General features: G+C 49.0%; 1 protein-coding gene across 1 annotated transcript; it reads left to right on the top strand.

Annotated features, from left to right (window-relative positions):
- Positions 1 to 21,876, top strand: LOC130886071 (2'-5'-oligoadenylate synthase 2-like). The gene is given in 17 exon segments (XM_057787978.1): positions 1 to 83; positions 601 to 794; positions 2,045 to 2,344; positions 3,581 to 3,854; positions 4,505 to 4,744; positions 7,461 to 7,650; positions 9,765 to 10,003; positions 11,434 to 11,444; positions 11,859 to 11,992; positions 14,922 to 15,095; positions 15,186 to 15,474; positions 18,492 to 18,571; positions 18,574 to 18,627; positions 18,629 to 18,661; positions 19,440 to 19,708; positions 20,390 to 20,564; positions 21,829 to 21,876. Coding segments are annotated over 17 exon segments (2,787 nt in total).
- Positions 21,877 to 23,026: the final 1,150 nt, after the last annotated feature.

Raw genomic sequence — 23,026 nt, 5'->3', positions numbered from 1 at the left:
ATGGTCCTCTCTGAGGGACAGGACCCACCCATGGCCCCTGAGGACCTGTACGTGTGTGGTCTCAGCTCTGCAGAAATGCTAAGGTAACCAGCATGTCTTCCTTCCCACAGGCTTTTGTATGAAGTCCAGATAGATCAGTGGTCACATCAGCTGAGAGAAAATGACACCAGTATGGGAGACTTTGAGTAATGAGCCAGATGTGTGTGTGTGTGTATGTCTGTGTGTGTCTGCATGTATATATGTTTTGTGTGTCTGCATGTGTCTATGTCTGTTTGTCTGTGTGTATCTACATGTGTTCTGTGTGTATCTGTTGGTGTGTATCTATGCCTGGATCTGTGTTTGTGTGTGTCTGTCTGTGTGTCTTAGTGTGTGCCTGTATGTGACTTCATGTGTATGTATATGCATGTATGTTTGTGTGTTATGTGCACATGTATATATATATATGCACGTATCTGTGTGTATGTGTGTATATGTATGTGTGTGTGTATGTGCCCCCTCACACTGTCTCCCATCTGATTGCCTGCTCACCCACCACCCTCTCATTCCTCCCCTATTTACCCACCTAGTGAAGCTTCATTGACCTCTGCTTTGATCACCCAGTGTCCCTGACTCCCATGCTAGGCACCCGAGGATCCAGACACCTCAGGCTCTGCCAGTCTGCACCCACTGTGCCCTGCCCCGACCCCTACAGCCACACCTAGCAGCAGCCCGGCCCTGCCAAGAAGCCACGCTCCTCTCTGGTATCCCTCCACCTGAAGAGACCCCCCCAGCTGTGGACCAGATATGTTCCCCATGTAATGTGACCGTGGCCATCCTGGGGCAGAGGTTGTGATGCCGGCTACCGAATACCCAGGTCCACAGCCATGATAATGACATAAGCAAAACAAGTGATACCTGGGCCTTAGGGACATAGAAGGAGCAGGAAGGACCCCAAACCTCTCCTGTGATTCCACCAACTCCCTCAGGAGGTAGCGCCTAGGTCGGGGAGGGTAAGTGAGAAGTGCAGGGGTACAGCATTCCTGACTCAGCACCGATGAAGGCTGAGGCTTTTTGATAATGCAGTGCTTGGGGGTCACCTACACCCTGCAACCCCCAACTCATGCCATTAGTAACCCCAATAAACCCATTAGCTCACCACTTAGACTCGGCATCTTTTCCTTGCTCAGTCTTTGTACCCTGTCTGGGTTGAACAACATTTGTTCATGTCTCCCCAGGGAGGTCAGGTCATTCTGCCTCCTGATGTCTGATGTTCTCAAATGCAATAGAAACAGGGTCCTGATGGGGACAGGAAGGGATGGGTTAACAAGCCCTTGACCCAGAAACTGATTTTCCAGAATCTTCACCTTTGCTCCACTATGGGTGGACTGTGGATGGGCGGTGTTTGTCCCTTGTCCTCTGATTCCCACCAGGACCAGGGTGATGCCAGGCTGTCTCCAGGACAAATGTCTACTTATCTGTCTTAAATGGGAAAATGTCTCCAATCCCCTAGCCGAGTCTAAGTGACAGCTAGGAACCGGGGGTTGGGGGATGGGGGAGGGTAGGAAGACATATCTTATGAATGTCCCAGCCCTGCACACAGGAAGCAAGTGGTAGATACCGGAAGCAGTGTGGCCACAGCAGGGTTCTCTAGAGGGACCACCTGAGGGATGGACATGGTAGTGATCCTTCCACAGGAGAAGAATGAGAAACGGAGGAAGGTGACTGCACTTGCCCATCCCCCACCAGTAGTGTCTCAGAAGCCTGGCTCTCCCTGGACCACGGTTGGGAAAGAACAACAGGGATGCAGGAGGACAGCGCCTCCCTAGTATTTTCAGACTTGTTGCCCTTTCCTGCCTCCTCAGCTTAGCCCACAGTGGCCAGCCTGGGTGAGGGGCGTCTCCTGCTCCTGGCTCTAGGTAACCCCAGGGGGGTTGGTCCCAACTTCACCTCACCTAGCCCACTCACGGAGGATGCCAACCAGACCCCAAATTATGTCTCTTGATGGCTGTTGGTCACAACATTCTCAGAGTCTAGACCTTCTTAATGCTTTGACCCTTTAATACAGTTCTGGGTACTCGTCTGTGGGCATACCAGCATGTGGGCAGACATGTTCCAAAGCCCATTGGAAATACATGTGACCCCATAATCTTAGGCGACTGTGAAAGTGTTGTTCGACCTAGAGGGGTCGAGACCTACCACTTGAAAACCTCCGGTCTAGACAAATGTGACCAGCAGAGACCTATGTTTGCATGGAATCAGGAAACAGACAGGGCAATGGCCTGGTATCTCAGCCCCTCTTCCCACCACGCAGACTTTGAACCCTTTTGCCAAAATAGCCCCAGAAGTGGGATGGTTGGAGGCTGCAGTGAGGTCATGACTATTTAGGCGTGGAGAGGCCTTGCTGACCCTTCCATCTCCAACAGCAGACACCATGATGGTGGCAGTGAATCCTCTGATTTCTGTTCAGGTCATGGCCCTGGGTAGAAGTTCCAGGAGGGCCATAGCTAGGAATGGGTGAGGTGACGCACATATACAACCCTAGCACTCAGGAGGCTGAGGCAGGGTCCCTGAGAGCCACTAGTGTTCATCCCCTGAAGTCATTTTCTGTCCTTGGCCTCACTTAGAGGAACTTTGAGATTCCTCCGGCTTTCAGCGTTCCTGTAGGGAGCCAGTATTCTCGATGGTCCAGGACTCAGCAGAACTCTGAGGGGACGTGAAAAACCAAAGTCGCTATGTCTTTCCCAGTGAGCTTCCCAGGACACCATCTGCAACATAGGACAGCTAAACACAATGTCCGTCCTACACTGAAGGAGGATGCTATAATAATGGTTTATGAGAGGCTGAGGCAGGGGGATTACCAGTTCAAGGCCAGTTTGGGCTATATAGCAAGGCTCTGTCTCAAAACCAACACAAAATAATTATATTGAATTGGCAAAATTCCCCTTGTTTTTAATTTTATTTTTAAATTTTACTTTAAGTGTGTGTGTGTATGTTTGTGTGTGTGTGTTAGGAAGCTACTCTTGACTCTCCAGGGCCCTGCATTCATTCAAAGGCAGAAAGGAAGCCTATATCTACCAGAGCACCTGCCATGCTGTGTGTCTTTGAGTAAGTCAGTAGCCTCTCTGGGCTTTCTCTACTGCTAAGCTTGGCACTGCTAGCTCCAGCCACTGTAAACAGGAGAAAAGGGCCAGTCTCCATGGACACCCTCTACTATCTATCAAACCAAATTAGCTTAGTGATTAGTGAGCACTTGGCCAAGGGTTTGGTTACTTTTGAGACAGGTTCCTCTGATCTACAGATGGAGGAGATAGAGACACCAAGAATTCAGTCCTGCACTGAAGGACACACACATCAGGACTCTGTGGAGGTGCACACCTCTGACTCTGGAGTGGTGTGTCCCAGGAGAGGCTGGCTAGGGGGAAGTTCCCTGTGCAGCTGCTGGGCAGTGACTCCCACACTTGGGTTTTGATTTCCTAGGCAAGGCTGTGATGGAGGCAGGGCAGCAAGTTTGGACTCCACTTCCTCTATCGAGACACACCCCCCAGTATTGGGGCAGAATCCCCAGACCTGACCTACAAGGGACCTCTCTCTGCTATAACAGCGTTCCTGAGGCCAGCTAGCAACTATGGGAAACTGGCTGGTTGGCAAGTCATCTGCCTGGCCAGCTGGGGGGTCACTTGGGGAGCCATCAGCGGGACCATCCTGGAGGTCATCCGATGGGTTATCGGGCCCACAGTGCCAGCACACAAGCTAAAAGACTTTATCCACGCAAAACTCAAACCCAGTGAAGATTGCCTGAATCTGGTAGACCAGGACTTGGCTGCCATCTCTGACTTCCTGCAGAGCAGTGAGCTCCCTGTGCAGGGAGTGGCTAGGTAAGAGCCAGGTTGGAGACCAAGGTTGTTCCCCTCCCCCACCCACTCCCCCACCCCCCACGGTGATGCTGAGTACTGCTCCCCACCAGGCCCTGGGGACTGCACTTCCCAAGGTTTTTCTCCCTCTGCGGACACGATGGCAGACTGTTCAGGGGCCCAAGATGCAGTCAGGTCACCTTCTGTCAGGCTACGCCTCTGGCAGGCGGCTTCATCTCTCTGTACCACAGTGTCTGGGTCTGTAGAATGAAATCAGCCTAGACCCCACTTCAGAGTGTTGTGATGGTGAGACACACAGTGTTCCCAGCAGCACAGAGTCCTGCTGTAATCCGTGCTCAGTAAATTAGCAGACTGGGTATGTGCATACGCGCACTCGCATTTTGCTGTATAGCATCTTTCCATCTGTGAGCGTTTTGTTTGTGCCATCGTTTTCATTCTTGTATGGTACTCCACTGTGCCACGTATTCATCATATTGCAGTTTTGCTTTGCCTCCAGTTTGGAGCTAGCGTGCTGACAAGGACACAAATTAGTGCCAGCAGCCCGATTTTAAAATGATGGTGACATTTGGGAATTTCACTGAACTTGACAAATGTCACTGCTTGGAGCTACAGAAAGTCCAGACCTCACTACTGCTGCTTCATTCCCTGCAGAGTGGCTCCTATGACCAGGAAACTGTCCTAAGAGGCTACTCAGATGGCACCCTTGTTCTCTTCATGGATCACTTCCATAGCTTTCAGGAACAGAAGGAAAACCAACGTGAAGTCCTCAGCGTGATTGAACAATGGCTGAAACACCACAAGAAATACTCTAAGTCAGTGAGCCTTGGGCAAACCCTTGAAGTCTTACTGTCCGTACATGGGCAGGGGATACTCTTGCAGGTCCTTCCAGCTTTGATCCTATGTGTGAGTGCTCCAGGCACTGGGGTGGGGTCCCAAACTTTCTGGGACTACTGGGGAGGCCCTTGACTCCTACAGGCTGAGGCTGTGACAGACAGACTGGCTATTTCCAAAATGGGGCTCGCAAACAACTGTCTGAGTCACAGTTCTGTTACTGACCAAGGCAGCTCTTTAAAAAAAAAAGAAGCATTTGATTGGGGGCTGTCTACAGGCTCAGAGGGTTAGTCCCTCATCATCATGGCAGGAAGCAGACAGGCATAGCACAGGAACAAGCTGAGAGCTTCCTCTCCTGATCCACAGGCAGCAGGAAGAGAGTCACTGGGTCCAGCAACACACCGCCTCTAAAAAGGGCACACCTCCTAGTTCTTCCCAAATGATTCAACTGGGGACTAAGCATTCAAACATATGAGCCTCTGGGACCCCTCACCACAGCCCCCAAGAGGGAAGAGCCTCCTACCCTGGGCATATTATATCTAGAACTTCATTCTCATCTCATTTACTTTAGATAAAATGTTCCAAACTCTTTTTATAGGTGAGTGGGTGGATGAGAGTGGATGGCTGGGTGCTCACTAGATGTATGGATGGGTGGATGGATGGATGGGTAGAAGTGGGGGATTGCTGAATGTGTAAGAGGACGTATGGATGGATGAGTGGACAGATGGGAAAATGGGTGGATGTGTGAATGTATGTTTAGATGGGTGGAAGGAAGTGAGGATGTATAGACAGATGGAAAAGTGAATGGATGTAGGGATGGACAGACAGATGAATGGGGAAACAGAAGGAGAGGATTGTCTGGTGGCTATGCTGCCAATGGTAGATTCAACTAGTCTGACATCCCAGGGCTTCTGAGCTAGGGTCTAGAGTGCCTCCATTGTCTACAATTCCGAGGAACTTCTGGGTTACTGGAACTGTGAATAAGCATCACCTGATCATTTTCTGACAAGATGGAGATGTACACACACCCATATCACAGCATTCTCAGGATGATGGCCTGAATTAGAGAGCAATGCAAGTTGCCACGGTGGGCCCTTCTCATCTGTTAGGGTTTGAAGCACTTGGTCCCCAGCTGGTGGCACTAATTTGGGAGGGAGTATAGCCTGTAGGAGAAGGGTCCTTGCCACAGGAAGTGGGTGACCTGGAATTGAGCCTGGAGGGTGATAACCCCACCCTGCCTCCAACCCCACTTCCAGTGTGTTTCCTGATCCAAGGAGGAAGCACTCAGCGTCAGCTCCTGCAGCCATGTCTTTCCCAGCAGTGACCCAACAGAAAGATTTCCCCCACTTCAGTTGCTTCTGTCAGATGTCTCATCCCAGGGACCAGAAAAGTAACTGATACATGACCCCATGGATCCCTTTGTCACTGACTCTAAGATCAGGGCAGCTAGCTTCCAGCTTTGTTTGGTTGTAGTGGCGTGCCTGCCTCAAAAGAATGGGAGTCAGTGGTGAGAGAGATGTGAGGTTCCATCGCTGCAGGAAATTATGTCTTCTCTCTTTTTATGCCGAGGGCCTGGTGGCAGGAGACCAGCCCACCCTCTGCTGCCCTGAGAAGGGAACGCTTCACATGTAGCACCCAAATGGTACCACCAGGTGGCGGTAGAGCTAAATCTTCCATATCCCCCCCCCACCACGACACATACATAGGGTTTCTCTGTGTAGCCCTAGCTGTCCTGGAACTTTGAGGATGGCCTCAAACTCACAGAGAATGCCTGCCTCTGCCTCCCGAGTGCTGGGATCAAAGGTGTGCACCACCAACCCTGGCAACATTTTTTTTATTACTACGTAGCAATAAGAATAAGACCCTAGCCGGGCGATGGTGGCGCACGCCTTTAATCCCAGCACTTGGGAGGCAGAGGCAGGCGGATCTCTGTGAGTTCGAGACCAGCCTGGTCTACAGAGCTAGTTCCAGGACAGGCTCCAAAGCCACAGAGAAACCCTGTCTCGAAAAACCAAAAAAAAAAAAAAAAAAAAAAAAAAGAATAAGACCCTACAGAGGGATTCATAAATTGCTTCCTTTACTATATAAAAATCCAACTAATCTGGTCTACATGTCCCAAACAGATGAGGTAGGCTGCTGCTGCCATGGTTTCTTTCCCAAGGACATTTAACCCAAAATTCCAGCTTTTTTAACTTCAGGGCATTTCTCTCAATATAATTAACTTGATAGCTGCACCCCCACGAGAGGTTTATAAAACTTTCATGTTATATCATTGCATAAAGGACTTCAACTGTGCCTGGTATACAGTCGACACTCAATAAATGGTAAGGTATGTGCCCAGCTCCTTCCAGGGTGTCCTTCCAGGGCTGCTCACCCCAGGCTGTGCACCTAAATATATTTATGAATGGCAGAGCTCAGCAGACAAGAATAGAAACTAAGTGGCTCAGTGCACCTCCAACCTTTCCCCACTCCTGCCACCTCGAGGTGTCCCTGAGTCTTAGTGAGAGGTACCAGTAGAAGGCATTCTGTGGTACAGACATCCGACAGTCGTGCAGACACAGTTGCCTTCAGTATCACTCTGGGGCATCTGTTTCTCATGTGTAGTTCACTGCCTCGTGTTCTGTGTGACTCCGCTGACTCTGTCTCAGGTCCACCCCATCCTGTTTTCATGTCAGGCTTCCTGTTAGCCTACCAGGGAGAGTAGCCCCACTGTTAACTAGACATCTCCCCAGCTCCAGCTGACTCAGACCGCCATCAGAGTCGAGCTCCCTGCTGCACTCTGCCTGCAGGCTTTGGTGAGGATGGCAGCTCCTGGATCTATTGGGATCTCAAAAGATCCATGGATCACGTAAGAGCAGCACTAGGCGAGTTTGCAGCCTGCTTCACCACGTTACAGCAACGGTTTGTCCAGCGGTATCCCAGGAGAGTGAAGGAGCTGATCCTGTTGGTCAAGCACTGGTATCAGGAGGTAATTTATGGCATTGCCTTGTTTCAAGAGGGTCTCAGGCTGGCCTCAAACTCAGGCTGCCTCTGCCTTTTAAGTGCCAGGATCAAAGCTATGTGTTACCACACCCCACATCATTCACAGCAAACAAATTTTAATAATATTAACAACATACTTTCATCTAATTTGATCTCCTCTTCATCCATAAACCATAATTGAGTATTTTCTCAACCCAAGCACCTAGGGGTCACACAACTGTGGCCCCAGTACTCAAAAAGTGGACTCAACAGGATCTAGACTTTAAGGCTAACCTCAACTATATAGCAAAACACTAAAAAAAAAATCCAGGGACTAATGACTCAGCGGTTAAGAGCACATATTGCTCTTCAAGAGGACCCAAGTTCAGTTCCCAGCACCCACTTCAGGCATCCCACAACCAGCTTTATCTCCAGGGGGTCTCAAACCTCTAGCCTATGAAGGCACCTGAACTCACACGGACAGACACACATAATAAAAAATATTAGGGTGCTGGAGAGATGGCTCCACGGTTGAGAGCACTCTGCCTACTCTTCTAGAGGACCTGGGTTCAATTCCCAGCACCCACATGGCAACTCACAACCATCTATCACTCCAGTCCTAGGGGATCCCATGTCCTCTTCTGGCCACCATAGATACCAGGCACACACATGGTACACGGACAAACATACAAACAAAACACTCATACATATAAGTAATAAAAAATTGAATATATTAAAATAATTTTTAAATTCCAATAACCATCCCCACTAATGAATCTTATTTAAAAGAATGTGATGTGTGTACACATGTGCGAGTGCAATATGTGCATGGATGAGAGTGTGTTCGTGTGTGTGTGTGCATAAGTGCATGAGAAACAGTGTGTGTGCATGTGAGTGTGTCAGAATGTGCCAAAGTGTATGTGTGGCAGAGGACAATGTACAGAAATGAGTTTTCTCCTTCCACTATGTGGGTCCTGGGGATTGAACTCTCTTCATCTTGCCAGCCCCCCTTATTTTCCAACACTGTAAATGGATTGTGTTGCACACAGGTGATATCTTATTTCACTCCATGTCTGAGAAATCCAGCCACATCATTACATAGCAGTAGTTTTCATTCCCTCGTATGTTCCATTATAGTAACATACCCGTGTTTTCCTCTCTGCTGCTGTGGGGCCCTTAAGTCATTCCCAGGTTGTAACCTCTGTGACTTTGGTTACTGTGGGTGTCCTCTGATATGTCTTTTCTGAACCTAAGCTCTCATTGTTCTTGGGTAGACATGCAGTAGAATTGCTGGAGTCCCAGACACAGCCACAGACAGCATGTACATGTGTGTCTATATTTGCATACATGGACTCTGCATGAAATATAGTGGAGCGTACTTATTTAGCTTTAATAAAGAATGCCAAGTAGATTTTTTAAACCACTCTACTGGAACGGGAGAGAAGGCTTAGTATGGAAAGTACATGTTGCGCAGGCACGGAAGAGCCCACTACCCATGTAAAGGCAGGAGTGGTAGCCTGTGTCTGTAACTCCGTGTTCAGGAGGCAGACACAGGTGGATCCCCTGTGCTCACTGGCCAATCACTGCAGTCAATCAGTGAGCCCCAGGTTCAATGAGAGGCCCTGTTCCAAACCATAAGGTAGAGAGTTACTGAGGGAGACACCTGACCTTGACCTCCGGCCTCCTCATACCCACTCACAAACACAGCTCATACTCACACACATGCACACACTGACATACATGTTTATACACTCACACTTCTGTGCTCCCATATTTACTCAAACACATGTACATAAACACACTCACATGCGCCCACACTCACACAGCATGTGTTCATGCTCACACACTCATGCATACTCAAGCATGGGCACATACACACATTCACAATCACACAAACACTCACACAGTCTCACACACCCACAACACATATACACATACACTCATGCCCGCCCAGGCTTACACACTGTGTCACACACTCACACCCCTGTGAGAAGCGTGAGCATTCCAGGTGTCCCTTCCATCCCTTCATCTGTGTCTGATGGTACTGACACCTTGACTTCCAGGCACGGGGGTGACATCGTCTAGGCTCCGGCTTCCTGACAGTCTTGTCTTCTCTCCCAGTGCCAGGAGAAGTGGATGACTTCCCCATCTCCGGGGTTCTCCTACGCCCTGGAGTTGCTCACTGTGTATGCCTGGGAACAGGGCTGCCAAGATGAGGACTTTGACATTGCAGAAGGTGTCAGGACCATGCTGGGACTCATCAAGCAGTCATCATAGCTGTGTGTCTATTGGATAGTCAATTACGGCTTCGAGGATGTAACAGTTTGCAACACTCTTCTGTGCCAACTCAGGTTCCAAAGGTACCCAGCTTCTGATCTCTCTGGCTGCAGGCCTGGGCCCCATTGAGAGTGAGTTCTGAGTCCTTGCTGATATGGGGGAGGGGGAGGGGGATGAGAATCTGTCTGCAGAGGAGATTCAGTCAATGTGTTCCACATTCCAAACCATGGTCAGGCTTTGCACCTCAAAGACTAGAGGAAGCGGAGGAATTCATAGCAAGAATCATGAGATGGAACATCTCTGGGAAGAGGAGGATGGAGTTAGTGTGGCTGGATACCGCAGAGCCCTCAGCAGCCTCTCCCTTCTGTGTGTGAGTGCACACTCGCATGCGTAGGTACAGATGCACTTGGAGGTCAGAAGTTGACATCAGGTTTCACTCTCTGCTTATCGTCAAAGGTTCACTTCTTTTATGAGTATGTGTGTTCCCCATGTGTATGCCTGTAAACCACGTGCACACAGTGCGTATGAAGGCCAGGAGAGGATGTCAGACTCCCCAGAACTGTAGTTACAGATGGTTGTGAGTCACTACATTAGTGCTGGGACTTGAACCCAGGTCCTCTGCAAGAGAAGTCGATGCTCTTAACCTCTGAGGAGGTTCTCCAGCCATTCCACATTATTTGTTAAGTCAGGATCTCTCACCGATGTTCAGCAATAGGCTAGACTGGTTCACCAGCGAGTCCCAGGACACACCTGCCTCTGCCTCCCCAGGGCTGGGATTATAAACACACTAGCATCTAGTTTTTATATGGGTCTTGAGGGTCCCCAACTCAGGGCCTTTTTGAGAGGCAGGTATTTTACCCACTGACCCATTTCCCCAGCCCAACTTCTTTATTAAAATTTGTGTGTCTGGCTGGGTGGTGGTGCATGCCTTTAATCCCAGCACTCGAAAGGCAGAGGCAGGCAGATCTCTGTGAGTTTAAGACCAGCCTGGTCTACAAGAGCTAGTTCCAGGACAGGCTTCATAGCTACAGAGAAACCCTGTCTCGAAAAAAAATTGTGCATCTGTGCACCAGAAGAGGATATAGGTGTCCTTTGTGTATTATTCTGAGGCAGGGTTCTCTTTTATACTCTGTCAGTAAGCCCCAGAGATCCCCATGTCTCTATCCCTCAGAGGTGGGACTGAAGTCATGTACAAAACACCCATGTTGTTCGTGGGTCCTGAACCCTGGTCCTTATGACTGAGTTCTAAGCAGTCTTAGTTTCTAAACTATCTTCCCAGGCGCTGCTGGGCGGGGGTGGGGGAGGTTGGGGGTGGGGAGCTGGGGGGTGGGCCAAAGGGAACAGGATCTCAGGATCTCACTGTACAATCCTGACTGGCCTGGAGCTCACTATGTAGACGAGCCTGGCCTTTAACTAACAGAGATCCACCTGCTTCTGCCTCCCAAGTACTGAGATTAAAGATGTGCTCTAGTAAACTCAGCCCTGATTTCTTTTAATCTGATAAAATTTCTAGACCAGTCATCTTGAATCTGTAGTGGGACCTGTGGGCTGTGTTCCTGCCGCCCCAGCTCCCGGTCGCCTGGCCAGCCCATGCCCCAAAATAACAACACACAAACTGTACTCTTCCAAACACTGCTTGGCCCATCAACTCTAGCCCTTACTGACTAATTCTCATATCCTGATCAACCCATCTCTAATAATCTGTGTAGCACCAGTCTTACCGGGAAAGATTCAGCATGTCTGACCTGGTGGATTGCTTCATCGCGTCTGCCCTGGGGAGCAGCTGCATGGCATCTGTCTCTGAGAGGAGCTGTCCTGCATCTGAGCTCACTTGCTCTTCCTCCCAGCATTCTGTTCTGTTTACTCCACCCACCTATGTTCTAACCTATGAGGGTTGAGCAGCTTCTTTATTTTTTAACCAATGACCTTCCTCCATCATGAATCCAACTGACCCAACCAATAATGTGGGCAAAGATAACGGCTCCTGGCAGATGCTGACAGAGGCAGCTCAGGCCTGGCTGTACTCTCCTAGCCTGAATGATATGTCACCTGCACAATGCTGGGATGTTCTGGTAAGAGGATGTCCACACTGGAGAGAGGGTCCTCCTGATGCTGACTTGAGAGAGTGTGTCATGGCTGCCTGTGTGACTGCTGTGACATGTCACACACTCAGTGTGGCTTAAAGCAACAGAATTTGCCCCCCCCCCAGTTCTGGATGCTGGGGGTTCAAAGACAAGGAATAGGGGAGGGGTGGACTCTCCCTGGACAGCTCTGATCCCTGGCTCGGCTTGTGACATCATCACCCTGTCTTTCCCTCCACTGTCACATGTCTGCCCTGTCTCTTCTCCTTTTCCTTGATGTGTGACTGTCTGGGGACCCAACTCCTCTAAGGATAATAGTCATATTTAGCTGGAGCTCACCCTTGTGACCCTCTCCTACCAGCTTCTCTAAGTCCATTTCCTGTTAGGTCATGGTCATGGGTACAACAGGTCCAAATCCCAATATATTTTAGGGAGATGCAACTCAACCAACTCTTAGAGGCCACAAAGATGGCTGTGAGGTAGAAAAGAGGGGCTATAAACAAAGTTGGTTCCCCAGAAAAGAGATAGGTTTATTTCTGCAAGAACAAAATCAGGAGACAGGAGTTGGGGGCAGACAAGGAGCTGAGCCTCCTAGAAGTGTACACAACTCATGTCTGTGACTCCCAAGCAGACCCTGAGGCCCAGCCCCTGGGTGTGGGGCCAGCAGTGATGCAGATGTAGTCTGCCTGTCGGAGGAGGGCATCAAGAGCATTCCCAAACTAGACCAGCTGGGTCTGTCGAAAGGCTGCCTTGTTGGCCTTCGAAATGAGACAGATGTGCCAATCAAACCCCACCTGTGAGAATACGTGAGGGGCAAACTTCTATCCAAAGTGTGGACGCAGGGGCCACACTCCATCTACAGAGCTACCAGACGCTAACAATGTGGGACAGACAGAAGGAAGCAGAGTCTGTGAATGGGGTCGTTCCCCAGGTAGATGCCAAGGACTCCACAATCGCTCCCGTGTCCCCCACCCCAGGCTCCATTATCACCACTGCCTGGCCTTTTACTTCCTTGGGACAACCTCCTTGGTTTCCTTCTGAGTTTTCAAACATCTATCTCTGCAAAAAGAGACTCACAATGCCTGTGTGAGCTTCATAGACAGGAACTCTGGCACTTGCCGTTGTTGGCTAAGTGATATCACACACACATGCCCTCAGCTTCATGACTAGTGTGGTGGTTGCAAGTCACCAGAGTCTCTTGAGGGTGCTTCACTTCCACAACCACTGGGCTGTGGTCAAAACCAAATTTAAGTTCATAGTGCTGTCAAACTATAAGACACACACACACACACACACACACCATATTCATATTCTGACAGCCATACCAATAGCACCGCATAGATCCCCCTTCTAACACACAGGCACATAATATGTTCAGCTTCCATGTCTCTACTACACCTTAAAAATTGTTTTTAATGTCAGACAGTGGTGGCACACCTCTTTAATCCCAGCACCTGGGAAGGTAGGGCCAAGAGAATGTCTGTAAGTTCCAGGATAGCCAGGATGGTTACACAAAGAAACCATGTCTCAGTATATATATTATGTGTACAACTGTTGCCTGAATATATGTTGTATTAAATGTGTATAATATCCACAGAGGCCAGAAAAGGGTATCAGATCCCCTGGAACTGGAGTCACAGACAGCTGTAAGCCACCACCCGGGTGCTGAAAATTGAACCTGGGTCCACAGACAGTGCACTGAACCAATGAGTCATCTCTCTAGTCCCCACCACACCTTCTGATCCCTGTGCTCTTCACTAGCCAGTCCTTTCAGACCATGACATCACCCCTCTCTTGACAGCCCAGGAACCAACACACAAGCAGGAATGAGCATTTCAGGCTTATCACATGTACACACACACTCACACGTAAACATATACACTCACAGACGAACATGCACCTTTGCACCTGGAACCTCACACTCTCACAGTGCTGCACAATGCTGACACTTGTGAAAATACATCAGCACTCACAACTGCATACACTCACATTTGCATGCACTCACGTGTGCACATAATGTGCATACTCGCACATGCAAACACTCGTATTCTTGAATATTCATCTATAGCCTCTCATATGTGTGCATTCCTGTGTGTACACTTGCATATGATACAAGCTCACATATGCACACAACACATGTACACTCATGTGCGCATGCACACCCTGTACACCATCTGAGCTGTAGGAGCAGAAGGATTGAGTATGCTGCCACTGTCAAGGGGGTGCAAGGGTCACAACATCTAGGGGTGTCTGACCAAGATCAGCTAGCCTGCAAAGCTAAGCCCCTTCTCTTGTTCCCAGATGGCTGCACTGCTCTCTGCCAATGCTCTCCAGGAAACTTATCCACTTAGACTTGTCTTCTTCCTCACTCCCCACTGTTTAAAAAGTGACCCCTAAATCTATAACCTTATTGTTACAGCAGTGGGCAATCCAAATGCAGTCTCGCAGAGCTGGGATGGAGACACTTGAGGCCTCGTTCCCTTTTTAAGCTCCTTGACCCTGCCCATGTATCCTAGTTCCTTATCCACCTTCAAAGCCATTAGTCCAACACCCTCCAGGCCCTCCTCTCCATGTCTGAGCTCTCATCTACTTTTCCAAGTTTGACCTTCACACCTGCCTCTTGCAAGGTCTTTGGGGATTTCCTCATGCTGACCCAGAGCACCTCCCATGTCTGCATCCCACAACCCCTTCAGAAGGATCTAGATCTCTCCCAAGTAGCCCATGAGGGACCAGGAGAGTTTCTGCTTGGAGAGGGGGTGGGCCACAGGAGGTAAGGATTGCCCAGAATCTCAAGAACATTTTCAGGAAGGTCTCTGACAGGAAGGTCTCTGCCCACTGTTGGAAGAAGGCTAGCAGGAGGAAAGAGGTGAGTTTTGGGGTGGCTTCTGAGCAGAGCCCACCAAATTTCTCTCCTCCCCAGCCCATATCACTCTTCATCACTCCAAGCCATTTACTGGACACGTTCATCAAAGACCTCCTCCAGCCCAATGAAAAGTTCTTGGAGCAGATCAGAAAAACTGTTAACATCATCTGTGAATTCCTCAAAAACAACTGTTTCAAGGACTCAAGCACCAAAGTGCTGAAGGCTTTCAAGGTGAGTGCTGGCCTGTAGCAGCGCCAGCTCTTGGGAACCAGGGAGACAAGGGTGAGGGGAGGCAGCATCTCACCTTCTCTTTCCTCCTAGGGAGGATCCACTGGCAAAGGCGCGGCTCTGAAGTATGGATCAGATGCTGATATTGTAGTGTTTCTCAGTCCTCTGAAGAGTTACCACTCCCAAAAAGAGGAGCGCTCACTGTTTGTCCAGGGCATCCAGAGGCAATTAAAAGTCTTCCAAAGGACCCAGGAGCTGGAGGTGAAGTTTGAGACTTCAAAGTGGATGGCCCCCAGGGTGCTGAGCTTCACCTTGAAATCCAGGAGTCTCAATGAAAGTGTCAACTTTGATGTCCTGCCCACCTATGATGCACTAGGGAGGAGTCCACAGACCCTAGCTCCTGAGAAAATTCTGGAAAACGTGGAGGAAAAACCAGGGAGGGTTGGGTAATTCTCTCCCAGTTTTTGCCCAGGCCCCCAGGCACCTACATGCAATCCCACTCTCATGTAAGCAGTCCAGGCAGCCTTAAGGAGCTGCTGGCTCTGTTCTCCATGGTGTGTGAGGGATAGCACATACAGTTACAAACAGATCATAGACAACATCCCTTCATTTTCTCTGTGGAAAAGGGAACTAAAGAACAGAATGTGGGGGGCAGATTTGTGAGGTAAGAGACAGGAAATTGGGTGAAGAAAACTCCTCCTCAGAAAGCCCATTCACAGGTGGCAGATACAGAAATATATGGACGAATGAAAGATCTCAAAATAGACTGATGAGATAGCTCCACGGTATGTGTTTGCCATTCAGTCATGGGGACCTGAGTTTTATCCCCACCACCTGTATAAAACGCCAGGCTCTACTGGAGGCACACTAGGGGTACGGGTGGAGAGAGAAACGGTCTAGCTGAATCAGATTGAAGTTCAGGGGGAGACCCTGTCACAGTGGCATAAGGTGAAGGATGATGCATCAAGACAGCCAACATCCTCCTTTGGACTCTCATGGGTGTGCGCAGACAGGCACATGCACCCACATTCACAAAGCAACTTAGAGAAAAAAGGGTTTGTTTGGCTTACACGTCCAGATCTCAGTCCATCATGGAGGGCCATCATGGAGGGAAGTCAGGGCAGAAACTCAAGGAAGGAACTTGAAGCAGAAACCATGGGGGAATGCTGCTTGCTGTCTCACTTATAGGTTTATCTTGGCTAGCTCTTAATCAGTCAAGGGAATGGTGCTGCCTACAGTGGGCTGGTCCCTGCATCAAAATCAACTTCTCAGATTGACTCTAGGCTGCTTCATGTTCTCTCTCTCTTTTTCTCTCTCTCTCACACACACATATATTCTCACATCCATGCACATACAAAGGCCAAGCTACTATGTGTGTGTGTGTGTGTGTGTGTATTTCCTATATTAGAATTATGAAGACTATAATATCTTCCACCTGAGTTGTTCTTGGGGCCCAGGGGTAATCAGGGTAAAACATTTGCTTAGCATGTACAAGGCTCTGTGTTCAATGTCCTCACCCCAAGGTAAAGCAAACAGCTCTTACCCATTGTTTGTGGCTGGAGCTCAAAGGCAGAGTACTTGCCTAGCATGAGGATCCTGGGTTTGACACATCTCTCCCCAACTGCAAACAAAAACCAGCTGTTTTGATTTCTCTCAGAATAAACAGGAGTCTATAGAATGGGCTTCAGCTCACTTTTGTCTGTTTGCTCTTGAAATAGCAGCTGTGCTAGTCTGCCTCCTGTCACTGTGATAAACACTGGCCAAATTGGGCAATGGCAATGCACACCTTTAATCCCAGCACTCTGGAGGCAGAGGCAGGCAGATCTCTGTGAGCTCGAGGCCAGTCAGAGCTACACAGAGAAACCCTGTTATGAAACAAACAAAAAACCCAAATACAACCACTGACCAAATCATCTTGGGGAAGAAAGGGTTTAGTTCCTCTCACAGTTGCGTGAGTCATGGAGGAAAGTCAGGGCTGGAACCTGGCAGCAGGAACTGAAACAGAGGCCATGGAGGAACACTGCTCACTGGCTTGCTCCATCTAGATTGCTCAGCCTGCTTTCTTATACAACTCAGGACCCCCAGAGGGCTGTGCCCTTCCACATCATTCATCGATCGAGAAAAAGCCCCCACAGATGAGGCCTTAGGCCAGTCTGGTGGAGGCAGCTCCTCGGTTGAGACTCCCTCTTCTCAGGTGTGCTTAGCTTTGTGTCAAGTTGACAGAAAACTCACCTATATAGCAACACAGCAAATGTTTTCAGCCTAGGAGGCCACAGTTTTCCCACTACTTGGCTTTGACATTTCAATCTGAAAACAGCCTTGTGCGATAGATTCACAAACAGGGGCAACTCCATCCCAGTGAAACTGTGTTGACAAAAATGAGAGGTGAACTAAAGATACCTCAGCAACAGCAGTGTGCAAACGAGCTCAGAACAGACAGGAAGGCCTTTCTCCAACACTGAGAAACATCTAGACCTGTGTTCTGAATCCACTGAGAGCTTGAGGTGTGGCTGGAGCTACCAAAGAGCTGAATTTTTGTCTCTTTTCCTTTTAATGATCTCAAATACAATCAGCCACAGTGGCTGGTGGCTGCCCTAGTGGGTACCACAGGTGTGTGTACTACTGTGAAATTACCAGCACCCACCAGACCATGGAGTCACTACTGTCTGCATCTTGGATACCCATCAGTAATTCAAATATATATATACACGGTTCAAAAGAAATTTCCCCCAGAATGAAATTGCACTTGTCAAAAAAAAAATAGGATGGGTTCACTGGCTAAGGGGGGTTTGCTGCTCTTTCAGAGGACCCAAGTTTGGTTCCCAGCACTAGAGTTCGGTGGCTCACACCTTTTAACTCCAGCTCCAGGGGACCTGGTTCCTTCTTCTGGCCCCTACAGCCTCTCACATTTGCATGTGTGTGAACACATCACACCCATCCAAATAAAAATAAAGTTTTTAGCCAGGCGTTCGTGGCACACACCTTTAATCCCAGCACTCAGGAAGCAGAGACAGGTGAATCTCTGTGAGCTTGAGGCCAGCCTGGTCTAAAAAGTGAGTTCCAGAACAGCCATGGAAACCCTGTCATGAAAAACCACATAAATGAATAAATAATAAAGTTTTTTGAAAACCCACAGTTTTGAGGTCTGTAGAGAGTTTGTCTAACATCACCAAAACCTGGGTTCAACTCCCATACACTGGCATGGGAGTACTCACCTGTGATCTCAGCAGTCGGAAGGCAGAGTCAGGAAGATCAGAAATTCAAGATCAACTTTGGCTACATACCAAGTTTAATGACAACCTTGGCTACATAAAATCCTGTCTCAAAAAAGATTGGTTTTTTTCACTCTGTTACTTACCATATACAATAGGACTAACATACACTTTGCTCCCATGTCAGGTCATCTGCATCCTGGCTTCACCTCCAGACCCAAAGCCTACAAGGCTCTCATTGCATTATGTAAATCATCAGTCATCAAGTGGGGGGAGAGTTTTCCACCTGTTTTACAGAGCTTCAGAGTGAGTTCATTAAATCCCCAACCCACCAAACTGAAGAGTCTGATTCACTTGGTACAAACAGGTCAGCCAGACCCTGCTTTGGCCAATGTGGTTGTTGTTTTACCAACAAGCTAGGATACCAGCTTTGCCAACTGTCCTGAACCCCCAAATCCTCCCATGCTTGGGGCTGGGCCTCTGGAGGGAAGCTGTTGCTCATTTAGCCATGGGTCTTCTGATTGCATTTCAGTACTTGTGTATTTGGGTCAGGCCTATAGAGCCTCCTAGCATCAGAGCAATGTGCAGCTTGTTCTGACCGCACATTGGTCAAAGAATTCAGTGGCAGCCAAGTTCTCCTGAGAAACATGGATGGAAGTTAAAGTTGCATGCCACAGGTTACCAGTACAGCTGTATGGACACCATGTTGTCTCTCAGAAGGCAACAGGAAGCTGTGGCTGAGACTCAAATCATCATAAGTGGCTGAGGCCTGGGGGACTGGTTTGCTCTGATTTGAATTTCAGCAAGTCACATGACTCCCTCAAGCACCACCCCTCCCCCTCCTTACCCTCTCTGCTTACTACTCAACCTACCTCCCCATCCCACAGCCAATCTTCCTCTGACATGGCAATCCATGGTACAGGGCTCATAGCTAGCCTACAGAGGGTCCTATCAGCCAGGAGTTACATTGCTGCCCAAACACAGGACACCATGTGTACCACTCTGTCTGCTGCTGAGTCTAGCAAGCCTACCTAGGAGTCAGGGCTCCCTCTTTCAAGTTCTGTTTCATAACCATGTTGCCCAGCTGCAACCCAAGCAGTCCATGAGACACACTGGGCCCCTCTGCCTCTCCAAGGTCACCTGACATCTCCACTCTCCCAATCTGTGTGAAAGGAAAATGAAGCCAAAAGCATCCTTGCCCCCAAAGTATGCCCTGGAGCTTCTCACGGTGTAGGCCTGGGAGCAGGGCAGTGGCATGAATAATTTCAACACTGCCAAAGACTTCCGGACCATCCTAGACCTGGCCATCAAATGCAAGCAGCTTTGCATCTTCTGGACAGTCAACTACAACTTCGAAGATGAGCTGATAAGGACGTTTTCACTGACCCAGATCCAGAAAAAGAGGTGCCTGTGTCCCCGTCCCCCACCCTGTTCTAAATTAACCCAATACCCTTCTGTGCTATTTCTTCCATGACCTGGATTCTTTTCCCCCAGGGTCTTGTTCATTCCCAGTGTGAAACTGAGGGAGAAGCTGCCAGATGAGTGAGAAAACCCAACCTAGGGAGTAGAAGGGCCTGGCCAGACAGAAGGGATGCAGAAGGGGAGGAGGGGGCAGGCAGAGGGCTCCCTCACTGCTTTCTTTCTTCTGTTATGTCGAAATGTGAAATGTGTGTGTTAGCCGATCTGAGAGGGGTCTGAGGTGGCAGGATATCCCTGAGAAACAGCATTGCCATTTCCAGGCTCAAGTGTGCATAGACACACACACACACACACACACACACACACACACACACACACACACACCAGTGCTGACCTCCTTAGCAACACTGTACTGTGACATCTTGTAGTTGGGTGAGAGTCTCTTGAAAGGGGTCATCACTATGGTTCACTGTGTGAAGTAAACAGCTTTAGAAGGGTTTTTGGATTTCAACTACAATAATTCTAGGAAGTTACTTTGACTCTTTAGTAGATTCAAATTGCTTGACCTAGGCTGCCAGGATACATTGTGTCTTTGATGGGAATAGAGCCAGCAGTCTCGTAAACAAACAGTCCTTTCCTAGTCTCTAACTCTTAACTCTCCTTTAGACCAGTAATCCTGGATCCAGCTGATCCCACAGGCCACATGGGAGAAGGTGACCGCTGGTGTTGGCATCTTCTAGCCAAAGAAGCAAATGAGTGGCTTTCCTCCCTCTGTTTTGAACTACAAAGTGGAGGCTTAGGGCAGAGAGTGCAGCTATGGAAAGTGCCAGTAAGAAAGTGGGTGGCTCTGTCACAAATCAATCATAGGGCTTTCTTGCTATAGTGATTTGGAATTACTGAGCCCCCCAAAGAACCAAAAACTGGACTCCAGGAGTTCTTTCAGTCAGTCATCTGCCCTGCTCTGGGTACTTAAAGACCCAGATAACTGAGAGTCGGAATCATGAGGCAGGGAGGAGTGGAAGGATGGGGACATCTGAGGAAGTGATTCAGCAGAGTTCATTTCCCCAGAACCCACATAAATGCAGGGTGGGTGTGGCAGCCTCCTTATGATTCCAACCTTGGAAGCCTGACTCAACAGAATCCCCAGAGCAAGCCAGCTAACAAAGCTAACCATATCAGCTATCTCTGGGTTTGATTGATAAAGCCTGCCTCAATAAATGAGGTGGAATAGTGACAGACGATGAGTCCTCACAGCATCCCAGGGCCTTATACATGTAGACATATGCATGTACATACACAAAACATGCATACAAATGACATATGCATGTACACACATGCAAAGATGCATACACGTGCATGCAATACACAGACAGAGAAAAACAAAAACAAGAAAAGAGGGCACATAGTAAGTAGATTAGATTAAATGCTTCATTGATGAATTTTCACACTTTTAAAAACCTAGAATTGTCATTTGAGGCCAGCCTGGTCTACAAGAGCTAGCTCCAGGACAGGCTCTAAAGTTATAGAGAAACCCTGTCTCAAAAACAAACAAAGAAACAAACAAAACAAAACAAAAAAACCCTAGAATTGTCACATGGTCACCTGTAGCTTTGAAAGTGGCTACCAAGCAAGGGGTAAAATTGTACTGTGGAAGGATTGGAACTCCATCCCCCTCCCCCCAAGATACACCAGGCACAGCCTTCCAGGCTACCCTCCCACAGGCAGGCACACTTCATTCTTCTTTCTGTGCCCCCTTGGCACTCTTGACTTCCGGAGACAAGATGAGAAGGCTGTACTGTGCATTGTGAGATGCTGAACACTGTCCCCAGACTCACCTGTGTATTTCCCAGTTGGAAGCTGAGACATTGTGTTGTGTCTTCTGGTGTGAGAGTTTGTTGTTGTGCTTCCCAAATAGGTTTCCCAGATTCTTTTCTGGAGACAGGTTCTCACTGTGTGGCCCTGAATGATCTGGAACTCACTCTGCAGACAAGGCTGGCCTCAAACTCACAGAGATTCACCTGCCTGTGCTGGGATTAAAGGCGTCTGCCACCACACCTTTCTTTAAGCTCCCACCCCACCTGTCTTTTTCTCCCCGGGTAGTACAGACCCCAGGAAGCTGCAGAGCTCAAATCTACCCCACCGTGGGTATCTGAGTTGGAATCCATATCTGGGATAAAAGTGCTAGATGAAGCCTCTAGAGCCGGCTGGCCATCGATTTAAAGACTCGGGCCATGTTACAGAAGGGAACAGGTCTAGTCCTCCCTGGCTGGTCCCCACCTCTCTCCTGCACTCCCAGACACTCTGCTTGAAATCAAGACTTCGGATCTGCTCCCCCTCCCACCCCAGGGTCTCACATAGTGGACACCCCTCTGTGAAAGTGAACTTCAGAGATGCTTGCCCCAAGCAGCGTGCTGTGTTCCCATTCTATATGTTTTTTCCCTGTTTCCTTCTCTTCATGCCTCTCTTCAGCTCCAGACTCACCCTGTCTCACTAAGGTTGAGCCCCTCCCTTGCCCTTCATTTCTGGTAGTCCCAGTTAGTTCTCAGTATCTCACTGCATCTTTGCTGAGCTCTTCACTCCATCTACAAGCCTTCCCCGCCTGTGTGAATGCAGAGGTGTCCAGCCCAGCAGCCAGTCAACCATCTCCCTCCACCCCTGCTGCTAAAAACCCCTTCTCTTGGGGAAATGCAAACAACATGTACCCCTCCTCCTAAGATCCTGGGACAAACCAAGATGTGAGGAACCAAGGAATTCTTTGGGCTTACCTGCAGCATGTGGGTGAGGGGTCATGGGCGGGGCTGAGGTGACTCTAACTCTGCTGCACTGGAATGTCCTCACCCACCAAGAATGGTGGCTTTCCCAGGGATGCCTAGAGGGCACCCTGTCTCCTCATCTTTTACCTCTAACCCCTCCTGGAGACCACGTGTAAATAGATCAGAGCAGCATACAGCTGGTTGGAACTGGTTGCTGAATTCTCAAGTAAGAGTCCTTAACCTTCCCACACCACTCTTCCAAGGGGGAAGACGAACAGTCAGCAGGCCCCCAGTTGTGATGTTATTAGACGAGCTGGCTTAGGTCGACTCCTGAAGATGGCGGTAGTTTGTCTCAGAGGGTAGTTCTATACAAAGCTTCATGCCAAGGCTGGTTGATACCTCCTGCCTTAGCTTTGAGAGCTGCCCTTTCCTTCTTGACTGCCAACGGCCCTCACCCCAGCGTTTCAACTCCATTGGTGCATAAAGGCTTAGCCCCATGCATCCTCGTGCAAAGGTTGTCTGTCGCTTCTCTCCCTGGCTCTGTCACACT

The sequence above is a fragment of the Chionomys nivalis genome, chromosome 13 (genome assembly GCF_950005125.1).
Source record: "Chionomys nivalis chromosome 13, mChiNiv1.1, whole genome shotgun sequence".
NCBI classification, from domain to species: domain Eukaryota; kingdom Metazoa; phylum Chordata; class Mammalia; order Rodentia; family Cricetidae; genus Chionomys; species Chionomys nivalis.
Note: the sequence above shows the minus strand (reverse complement) of the source record. Positions and strands in the feature narration are given on the sequence as shown.